Source organism: Gossypium hirsutum, chromosome A06, assembly GCF_007990345.1.
Source record: "Gossypium hirsutum isolate 1008001.06 chromosome A06, Gossypium_hirsutum_v2.1, whole genome shotgun sequence".
NCBI lineage: Eukaryota > Viridiplantae > Streptophyta > Magnoliopsida > Malvales > Malvaceae > Gossypium > Gossypium hirsutum.
This window is the reverse complement of record NC_053429.1, coordinates 56449731-56460962: the sequence shown is the minus strand read 5'-3', so window position 1 is coordinate 56460962 and position 11232 is coordinate 56449731. Positions and strand designations below refer to the sequence as shown.

At 33.2% G+C, this 11232-nt stretch overlaps 2 protein-coding genes across 3 annotated transcripts; one reads left to right on the top strand and one right to left on the bottom strand.

Annotated features, from left to right (window-relative positions):
- Positions 1-945: 945 nt before the first annotated feature.
- LOC107962311 (DEAD-box ATP-dependent RNA helicase 39) lies at positions 946-6711 on the top strand. 2 transcript variants are annotated; one of them, XM_016898650.2, is made up of 9 exons: positions 946-1645; positions 2124-2219; positions 2434-2622; positions 2777-2917; positions 3394-3534; positions 4768-4910; positions 5015-5144; positions 5273-5321; positions 5903-6711. In XM_016898650.2, exons 1-9 carry the CDS (start codon positions 1118-1120, stop codon positions 6346-6348), a joined length of 1863 nt encoding a protein of 620 aa, XP_016754139.1. In that variant the 5' UTR covers positions 946-1117; the 3' UTR covers positions 6349-6711. The 2 variants fall into 2 exon arrangements, with proteins under 2 accessions (XP_016754139.1, XP_040971651.1); XM_041115717.1 differs by having other exon boundaries at positions 948-1645; positions 5948-6711.
- A 139-nt stretch (positions 6712-6850) lies between these two features.
- On the bottom strand, positions 6851-7315 carry LOC107962312 (uncharacterized). Its single transcript, XM_016898651.2, has one exon. The coding sequence runs from the start codon at positions 7313-7315 to the stop codon at positions 6851-6853; it is 465 nt and encodes a 154-aa protein (XP_016754140.1).
- Between the last annotated feature and the right edge of the window lie 3917 nt (positions 7316-11232).

Genomic DNA, 11232 nt, shown 5'->3' with positions numbered 1-11232 from the left:
GGAGATGGATGATTCACCTTGTCACTTTAAGCCACCAAATAAAATAGTCAGAGTAGAAAGAGAGGAGGAGATGTGGATGCTGGAGATAAGCAGGGAGGATTATAGGATGTTTGGTCTTGTTTTTAGACCTTGGGCCTCATATAGATGTTGTCTCCTGTCCCAATGTGCCATGTGTCGGGCTGTTATTAGTGAGTCAAAGTTAAATGGGTTAGAACTATAGACTTAGATAGAGTGGTGCTATGATGCACCTTAAGTCGCCTTAGATGGAACGTACAGAAATTTTCTTCCATATTTAAAATAAGTTAGAGGATACTTTAGTTATTTTTTTTAAAAAAAATAAGCCAATAAAAAAATAACATGTAAGGAGTTTGAACCCATATCAGATGAGTTGATAAAACCTTAATCTTATCACCTAACCAAAACATTATTTTATTTGTTTTATAATAAACATTTTAATTTTATTGTGCATATTTTATTATCTTCTTCAATTGTGTATATTGATAAAGTTATTGATTGAGTTGATATCACAAATTAACTTTACACCAACTAAAGATTGATGTTAACATAAATAATTATAGTGGATTTGGTATTCTTAATCTAATGCATTTTATCTATTATTTTTTATTTTAATATCGTAAATATTTCATGTGCTATTATTAATTAGTTATAAACCATATGTTTCATTATCCATTGAATATCATTTTTAGATAGACTTCTATATTCTAAATACATAATTTCCATCCATATGTGTGATAAGATTTCTATTTTAAATTTTAAATTTTTTATTTTTAATTTTTAATTTTATAATGTATATTTGATTTAATATTGAAAAAGTTTATATAATAAAAAATGTAATATAAAAATTTGAAACCAGCTTAAAATTTTTTTAAAATAAAATAAAATAAAGATTAAAAAGGATAAAATAAATAAAATGGGATTTGTGAGCAAAAAAATCCCTAATTTTGTTTGTTGCCTACTCCCAAAGTCCGATGAGAAAAAGGATGATGTTGGGACCTCACCTCCCTAGTGCCTTGAAAGCTTAGCTAATGCTGCAAACAAATACAAAGTAGCAGCAGCGAAAACAGAACCAAAAGCTATATCTGTCCTCACAGACAACATGATGCAGAAAGCTATGATGGCTGCTACTTCAAGAACTCTGCTTTCTGTCTCTCTTCTTTCCTCTCCCAAACATTTCTCTTACTACCCTTTTCTCAAACCCTCTAGGGTTTTTCGAGGGTTTAAGGCTTTCTGCAGTGCCCCATCCCCAATCCCCACCACCGTTGATCCTGACGACTTGAAACACTCCATGCTACTTGAAAGGCTTAGAACCAGACATCTTAGACATTCTACGAAACTCCCATCCTCATCACCCTCTAAGCCTCCACAAAACCTGCCTGTTTTGGGTCAAGAGACCGAGGCTTATGATAAGGGGAAAGGGAAGAAGAAGAAGAAAATTATGGCCGATAGTTTTGAGGAGTTGGGTTTGAGTGAAGAAGTGATGGGTGCTGTTAGAGAGATGGGGATTGAAGTTCCTACTGAGATTCAGTGTATCGGGATTCCTTTTGTATTGGAAGAGAAAAGTGTGGTTTTGGGTTCTCATACTGGCTCTGGCAAGACTCTTGCATACATGTTGCCACTTGTTCAGGTCTCCTTTTTCTCTTTATTTTCAGAATTAATTGTGGATTGTTTTGAAGCGGTTTTTGTGCTTCCTTGTATCGTTTTCCATTTTCTGCTTAAGTGTCCTCTTTTCATTCATTTCTCTTCTTTAATTCTTGTATTTAGTGATTACGGTGTCTGGGTGATTCGACTAGGCTTTGGGTGTTTATCTCATCATGCCTTGTTGATGAATTAGAAATTTTGAGGTGTTTCTTTTTGCACCTTTATTGAGCTTGGGCCTTGGGGTACTGAGTATTAATTTGCATTGGAATTGTGATTTTGGTTTCTTAGCATTCTCATATGAATTTGCATTCGCATTCCACAGCATTAGAATTTTGATTTCGATTTCTGAGCTTTCGCTTCTTTCTTCTATTGGCTCAAGAAGTAACCGATTTCACGTGAACTGTGTTGGTAGCGGAAGTTTTTAGAATTTAAAGGCAATTTGCTTTTGTGTGTTTGTCTTGCAGTTGCTGAGGCGGGATGAGGCAATATTAGGCATGCTAACAAAGCCCAGGCGTCCACGAGCCGTTGTTCTATGCCCCACAAGAGAGCTGTCTGAGCAGGTTTTGGTTACTCACCCTGCTATGATTTGGACCTCCGAATTTGTTCTATATTTATAGACTTTGACTTTTATCACTTGGGAGCATCCAAGATGAAAGTCTCTTGCACAGTTTTGAGTGAGAGAAAGAATAGAGGAATCCTCTTTTCGACTCTTACTCTCCCACTCTGCTCACTTCTTTTCTTTTTGTTACTAGATTAATGTTAGTGGCTTTTTAGGTTTTTCGTGTGGCAAAGTCTATTAGCCATCATGCAAGATTTAGGTCTACTATGGTCAGTGGGGGAGGCCGGTTAAGACCACAAGAGGACTCTTTGAATAACCCAATTGACATGGTAGTTGGGACCCCTGGTAGGGTCCTTCAACATATTGATGACGGGAACATGGTTTATGGTGACATCAAATACTTGGTAAGGATGCTAACTTATATATTTGAATTTGCTTATTTTATAGAGCTGTGTTCAGTGTCCTTCTAAATAAATAAACACATTTTTTCAATGGTTTGAAAATTTATGAAGAAACTAATAGTCTATAGATTTATTAATGTTTCTAATCTTTTTGTAGGTTTTGGATGAGGCTGACACTATGTTTGACCGTGGCTTTGGTCCTGACATTCGCAAGTTTCTTGGTCCATTAAAAAATCGTGCTCTAAAACCCAGTGGCCAAGGATTTCAAACTATTTTAGTGACAGCTACAATGACAAAGGTTTGCCGGTTCAGCTTACTCTTGTGTCGGCATTCATGTTACGCACTGTTCTTGATATTGGGATGTAGAACACTGAAGAAATTCCTTCTTTATTACGTAGTTAACTATATTATAAACGTGATTATTGTTATTATTTATTGTTCAGGGAATTAGAATTTAGAGGTAAATCTACAATGATGCTTCTGATATTGGGCAACTTTTTTAAGGATTTAATGCCGGCGCATATTGAAGGCCAATTATTTAGTTAGAACATTTCCAAAGATCTATACTGGAAAACTTTGACTTGATTATATTTTAGGTGGGTTTAAAGAGGGAGAATTTTAAGGGCATACTTCTCATTTTTATGTTTTTTCATAAACACTTGAGAGAAATTTTAGGTGCATGGTTACTTCTTAAATATTTAGGTTTATAGTAAGTTTTTACTTATTTGTTTGATTTAATGAGAATTTAAATTTTAATATCCGTGAGACTTTCAGGCTGTGCAGAAACTGATTGATGAGGAATTTCAAGGAATAGAACATCTACGAACATCAACACTGCACAAGAAAATAGCATCTGCTCGTCATGATTTCATCAAACTTTTGGGTTCTGAAAACAAGCTGGAAGCATTACTGCAGGTCTAATCCTATGGTTTTTTCTATCAACTTTTACTTTGTCATTAATAGTGGTCAGTTAGAAATTTTAAAATTTCATGCAGAATATCTCAAGAAGAAAACATTACAGTATTATTCAAGATAAGAGGACCATATTATTGTGCTGTTCAAAAACCTTTAGTTAATGGTTAATAGATACACATGAAATTTTTGCAAAGAGGGCATCTTGTAGGTAATATGGTGCATCTTGTAGAATTCAACTAATCATTTATAACTGATCCCTCGAAAATATAGAGTTGTTCCAAGTCTGTATTTTGATCATGATTCTCTTTTACAATTATTTTACCATTTGTTTCAACATAATTATTTTAAAATTATCTTAGTTAATGTAGTTTTGAAATCAGGGACTCATCTAGGTTAACGACCATATTATAATCCTTTTATGAGTGTTAAGCGGCATTATATGCCATATTAGTTACGTTTGTAGTTCGCTGTGGTCTTTGATTTATATTGGACCTCCTCAATTATTCCATTTGGTTTTATATTGGACACCCATGCTTTAATATGATAGCAGAAGCTGATTGTTTGTTGCACCTTTCTTTTTCTTCCTGTCTTACTTCTTGTTGGCCTACATGTGATGTTAACTAGTCATACTATCCTAAATTGCTTAGGTTTATACTTTATAGTGGCCTTACATTTGGCTTGAACCTGTGGACCTCTTTGCTTTTTGTTTTAATTTGATTCTGATGCTTTAAAAAGAAGGATCTGCATCATAGAAGGGCAAAGTATAATCTTCCCGAATATAGATGTTCTTTCAACAGTTTAAGCAAGCAATGGGTAGAAGATGGAAATGCTATTGCAGAGTATTTGCCAGACATATATTGATAATATCCTAAGAATTTCTATATCTGTCAGCCTGAAGCTGCTTCATAACTCAATCTGTCTGCCTTTTATTTGCCTTCAAAATCTTCAGCCAACCTATACATTATTGTGGTGGCTAAAATCCTGGTATATACAACCTGCCTATCTTCTTTTACACGTTCGACAGGATCTTGGTAGTGATGTTGTCATGTGCATGTTCTCCGAAAAATCGTTTGATTAGCATTTTGACAAAATTAGTGAAGTATTTTCTTCAGCAAACATTAATTTTCTAGTGAAACGGAATATGACATTAACATAACAGTGAAATTGATCTAGTTCTGTATTATCTGGCTAAGTACAGTAACTTATGTAGCTCCGGTTGTGATGTCATGACAGGTTCTTGAGCCAAGTTTAGCTAAGGGGAACAGAGTAATGGTGTTTTGTAATACATTAAATTCTAGCCGTGCTGTTGATCATTTTCTTGGTGAAAATCAGATCTCTACTGTAAATTACCATGGCGAGGTGCCTGCAGAACAAAGGTGAGATATTACAAGATGTACATGGTATATCTGATGCTGGATATGATGCTCCGGATGTATGTTCGCCCAAAGTAAATACTCAGATTTTTTTTTCCTGAAAACAGGGTTGAAAACCTGAACAAGTTCAAGAGTGATGATGGAGACTGTCCCACATTGGTTTGCACGGACTTGGCTGCTAGAGGGCTGGACTTGGATGTTAATCATGTTATCATGTTTGATTTCCCTTTAAACTCTGTAAGCAACATTTCTTTGATCAACTTGTTTGGGTCTTAGCTTGCCCTTCTCTCAAACCTGAACTCCTTTGCTTTTGTGCCCCCTTTCTTTATGGTTCTATTTTTTCTCACTTCTGTTTGGCCTTTTAGATCGACTACCTTCATCGCACTGGAAGAACTGCACGAATGGGTGCCAAAGGTCTGACCATTTCATTTCAAGTCTGTGCATATTAGCTTGTTTTATTTCTATTTACTTAAGTAAACATGCTTTATCAACTTCACCAATCGTAATATTTATTCTTTCAACAGCAAGGTAAAGTGTACTGTATGGAAATTTGCCTAAGAAAATTTTGATTGATCATATTCCCAAACAACCATAGTATTATTATCAATAAACTGTTTATACTTCCCTTTTGGAGATCAATTTGTCCATTGAGCCTTCTTTCCATGAGAGCTTTGCTAACAAGTGTCCTTAGGGCACTCTTTTAGGTTACTGCTTTACTGTTTATAGTGATAACATTGTATTAGATGCAATAATTGACAATTTTATTCTACATTTCCAATGCACTGTGTGAGATATTACTATATATAGCATCCTTAAAAAGCGCCCCTTTGGTCACTCATTATGAAAATCTTTGGACATAGTAATATCTAATTCTGTATCTTCTTTAAGCGGATACCATGACATTTTTGCCTCTAATGCCATATCTTCTTGTCTTGACTTAGAGGCAAAGGCCATTTCTTTCAGCAAAATTAAATCACAAAATATTTTGTTTTCAGGGAAAGTAACAAGTTTGGTGGCTAAAAAGGACTTATTGTTGGCAGAAAGGATAGAGGAGGCAATAAGAAAGAATGAGAGTTTGGAATCTCTTACAGTTGATAATGTCCGAAGGGATACTGCAAGGACTCGGATTACCGAGCAGAAGGGGAAGAATGTTAAACTGTTTAAGGCATCAAATCAGAAAAACAAGACCAAAGCTGTGTCTGCATCTGTGCGCACATCAGGGAAAAAACCCACAATTGCAAAGTCGGTAAAATCTACTGCTCCAGCCAAACCTTCAAAGAAAATAGTTAAGGTCTCAAAAAGTTTGAAGACTGCAAAAACATCTGCAGTGGGAAAGAAAAACAGGTCAATTGGTGGGAGTTCTGAGGGCAAGAAACTGAAGGTTGTTGGATTTAGGGGACAAGCTTCCTCGAGCAAGAGAGAATCGTTTACACCAAGTTGATTGTGGTCAAAGTTTGGAATTCTGAAAATGGCTTTTAACATGTAATCAATCAATAATTGAAAAAAAAAATCATGTTAAATTCATCTCTTTTATCTTAGCACTTAGAATTGATTGCAGCACATCTATATTTGTTTTTCCACTTTGCACCCTTAAAGGTTAGCTGAGGATGTCTTAGTGGGAGTTTATATTAGCCTGTTGTGCAGAAAATTCATACATGGATTGGGGATAGAGATTTAAGGGTTCCCCCCCCCCCCTCCTGTATGGATGGGTATTGATTTTGTTCCATTACGACTGTTAATGCAACGCATAGAATTCAGTAGTGCTTAGGGTTATAAATATACCAGGAGGTTTGTTTTTACAGGATATTCTGATATTTTGAACATTTTCTATCAATTATGTTGACAGGCTGGGAGTATGTGGCATGGAAAATATAATTAAAATATTACACAAAGCACAACACAAACAAGGATACATAAATTGTGGTAATGGACGTCAAACTCGTTTACTTCCATGTGAGTAGACGACTTTTGGAAGAGGTAACAACATTGCCTTCAGAATCATATATTATGACCCCAGAAAAATCAGGTAGCTGACACTTCTCTCCCATGAGAATGTTCTTCTGCCAAACTGGTTGTTCACGGCTGAACATGCTTGTGTCCGCAACATCGTCTGCTTGGTAGTCACTGATGTCGGCATTTGTAGCTTCATGCTGTATTTCTATGACAGGATCGATATAATCCTCGTCGAAAAATTCATAGCAGGTTCTCCATTGACGGCGCAGTTTGCGCGTGTGGGAAGCACACTTGATTAATGCAAAAGCGCATAGAAGAAGGGTAACTGCAGCCAGGCCTGCTTGAGAGGCGTTGAGTGGTGTTGAACTTGGTGATGTTGAGTAAAGTTGGCGAGCCATAGGAGACCTGAGAGACATTTCTGGGAAAATGGTGAACAACTTTATATATACGGCCATTTTTGTGTGGCTAAATGAATGGGGTTGTTGAAATTGAAGGATTTGTTAGATTTTAGACATAACTAATATTCTCTGTTTTTTGGTGGTTTAGGTTAAGATCGACCTTTTCTTTATATTTTTCAGCCGCACGCAAAAGTTGATTTTTGCATGCATTTTGTTTGCTTCAACTCAGTCTATTTGATTTATAATTCTAATAGTTGAAATTGTAGAGATATTTATCGGTTGAGTTGAATCAAATTTGGATTTAAGCTTTTATTTGTAAATAGTTAGCTCGCGTTGATTTCAAGCACATTCATATTTTAAAATTTTTTATATTAAATATTTAATAAATTTATATTTTTCATTTGTTAAATTTTCTTTTAATTAACTTAATATTTTTTAGTATGTTTATATTATACTATTTATATATCATTATAGATTTAATTTTACTTGTTATAAGTTACATTATATACGAAAGTAGCATTATACTGTATTACAAACTTAAAAAATGAATCGGGTTGGACCAAAGTCGAATATTAAATGCTCGAGTCTAAGTTTAGCTCATAATTTAAATGGATTTAATTTTTTTTATTTAAATCTACTTTTGAAATCTAACATTTGTGTTCAAATTCTTTTAAATTTCTATTAAGGCGAATAACCTAACTTGAAAATGTCTAAAAATGGAGGACTACAACCCTACAAGGTGGTAGGTTGCTCGTTAGTACAAGGATCACATATCTCTTATGGATTAAGTAAACTGTACTACTATAAAAGTATAAGATAACTAATGCAATTTTCTTCATTATTTACGTCAGTTGCAAAATGTAACTGCGCTTTCCTTTTCCTTTTCTTTTCCAAAAAGGTTTAATGCACTGTTTTATCCGTAAATTTAGTATTTTTTTTATATTTAAAATTTTTTGTCCATATTAGTTTGAGGTAGTTTTCTCTAATTTAATCTTTGAATTTGGTTTTTGTTTAGATGTGATGATATGATACTATGTTATTATGTCATTTCATTATTTGAAAATTTTAAAATACTTATGTATTTTGTATTTTTTATATTTTATAATTTTTAAAATTTTCAAGTGATGATGTGCTATAATCATATCACATCATCATACTTTAACAAAATTAAGTTTAGACATTAAATTGAAAAAAGTGCCAAATTTTGAGACTAATGTAGAAAAATAAAGAAACTAAAAAATAAAAATAAATAAAGTTCAAGATCTAACTGTAATCTAGTGAAGTTTAAGAGTTTAATACAAGCCACAAACTGGTATAAAAATATGAATTAAGGAAAAATCAAAGTCTTGCCTCTTCTTTATGCTTGAAGGAGTGCATAAGATTTTTTTGCTGTGTGCATGCTTTTGTCTTGCTTGTCAAGGGTGTTCATTTTGATCATTGCTTGTTGATTGGTTGAGATGTTGTTGTGTAGCTATGGAAATCGAGTTCCAAAGGTTATTCGTTCAAGAGAAGGAGGAAGAGGAGCTTGTCCTCGAGCTTGAGGAAATGAAGGCAGAGAACAATTATAAAGACCAAAGTGTGGGGCATGTATTTAACCTTTTGATGAGGTTGGTCTTTATCTCATCCAGTTCTATCATAAGAATGATTTGAAGAAGATGATAGTAGGAGGCAGGTATTTAACTAGGGTTGCCACCCCCATACTTCTAGCTAGACTAGGATTTCATTTTTCTATTTGAAATAGAATTTTTCCTATAAATAGATGACACTGGTAGGGCTAAATAAAAAACTTTTGAGATATTGTTATTCTACCCAAAAATAGTGAGAGTTTTATTCTCTACGTACAAAATTCTATTTTCAAGAATAACAATTTTACCAGTTTCTATTGAGAGAGAATTTTGCTTTCACACTGAAAGTAAATAAAATTATCCTGGTTCTTTGTTTGACTTGAATCATTCGAGCCCAAACTTGAAGTAGTTCGTAGTACGAGAATAGCGGAGAAGGTCATTTGGTTGAAAGCCAAGAACGACAAGTATCCGTCTAATTGAAAACAAAAGTACAAATTTGGTAAAGGGTTTATTTCTATAAATATTACAAACGGCTCGATTTTTAAAATTTTTTATTTTTCGTTGTGCAAGAAAACCATTTTTAAATCCGATTTTTTCCAACACTATTGCAAATAATAAAGTATTATGTCTTTACGGAGACCCTGGTGTGGTGGAGGGATGCATTTGCATATGGATATGCACTTGATGCCTACGGGCTTTGCACTTCAGTGCTCTAGTGTGATGTAGTTTAAGCTCTTATAAGCTACCTAGTGTGGTGTAGTTCACCAATGTATCCGAGTTTGTTTTACTAGGGTATGATTTTGTGTCATATTTGATTCTATTAAGTGTGATTACTTTAAGTTACACGAGCTTGGTATGATAAATGTTGCATGAAATATTCAAGTTGTACATTGATTGATAAAGCTCAGTGGTACTTTCTATGATTCAAGACAATAAACCAATAACATTAACACATATGAATATAATCAATACATGATCTATTTTCAACCAATTCAATTCATTCATGTATATATATACCAATTTAGTGCTCAATCTCATTTGGTAATCCATGAGAACATATAATACCATGATTTCAATTAACTATTCTAATTCACTTTCATTTAATATCAAATTAATTGTTCATTTTACTATTTCATTCTTTCTCAAGTGTACTTATAATGACTTGATTTTTACTGGTGTCAAAAAACACAGTTTCAAAACTCCATTTTTATAAACAGAGTTCGTAAGGATGAAATATAGGGATTAATGAAGATAGTATGAAAATATATTGAAGATATATTAAGTAATCTAATTGAGAAATTAGTTAATTAAAACTTAGGGACTAAATTGTAAAAGTCTAATCGCTATTGAGTTTTAACTAAGAAAATGCTTGGGGGATGTAGATAGCAATTATCCAAAGACCAAAATGGTTAATCAACCAATTTTAAATAGTAGATATTGGATGGTGATGATGATAGTCATTAAGTTAATATAATTATATTAAATAAATAAGGTTAATTGAAATATAAACATGATTATCTTAATCCTTTCTTAATCTAACTATAAATATAACTCGATAGTGGAAAGATGAAACCAAACCATCATCTTCTCCAAGCCATCATCATCCACCATTAGAGAAAAAAAGAAAGAAAACCTTCAACCTAGTTAAACATTTGGCCACTCTTTCAAGCAAGTCCTTAAGCTCTTTTTCTTTGATTTTTATTGAATTTGAAAATCATGGAAGCTTAACTTAGCTAACCCAGGTATTAATTTGATCAATTGTTAAGTTTTTAGCAAGTTGTCATTATGGAGAAATTAATGAATTAGACCTGAATTTGGTAGTTAATAAGCTTAGATAATGATAAGGATTAAATTGTAATGCTAATTAAGCTTGTTAGATAACTTTGAAACATTAGGGACTAAATTGAATATATTGAAAACTATAATGAGTTTATTCTATGAATAGGAAGTATAGGGTTCCTAATGAAATAATGAGAAATTGGATTTTAATTCGGTGCTAGATATTGAAAGATAGACATATCTTGAGTATATGGACTAAATTGAGTAAAATGAAAAATATGAGTGGCTATGTATTTAGATGTAAATTGAGTATAAACTGATATTATCTTTATTATTGAATTATCAAATGTAGCTAAAGATGACATCGGGTCGTCGGGAGGGAAGGAAAAGGCAAGAGTTGTTGATGAGTAATGACAATTTTGGTTTGTACTTTTATGATTCAAGATCATTAAATTTATATTCATATACATGTTGATTTTATGATTATTTATCGAGGTAAGCTTATGTTTTTCGTATGGATTGATTCGTGTAGAATGATAATTTGTTGAGAATTGATATGAGATTTGCATAACATAAATGCACATAATATTAAATTGATAATGGCATATTATTTGAATTGATGGAATGAAA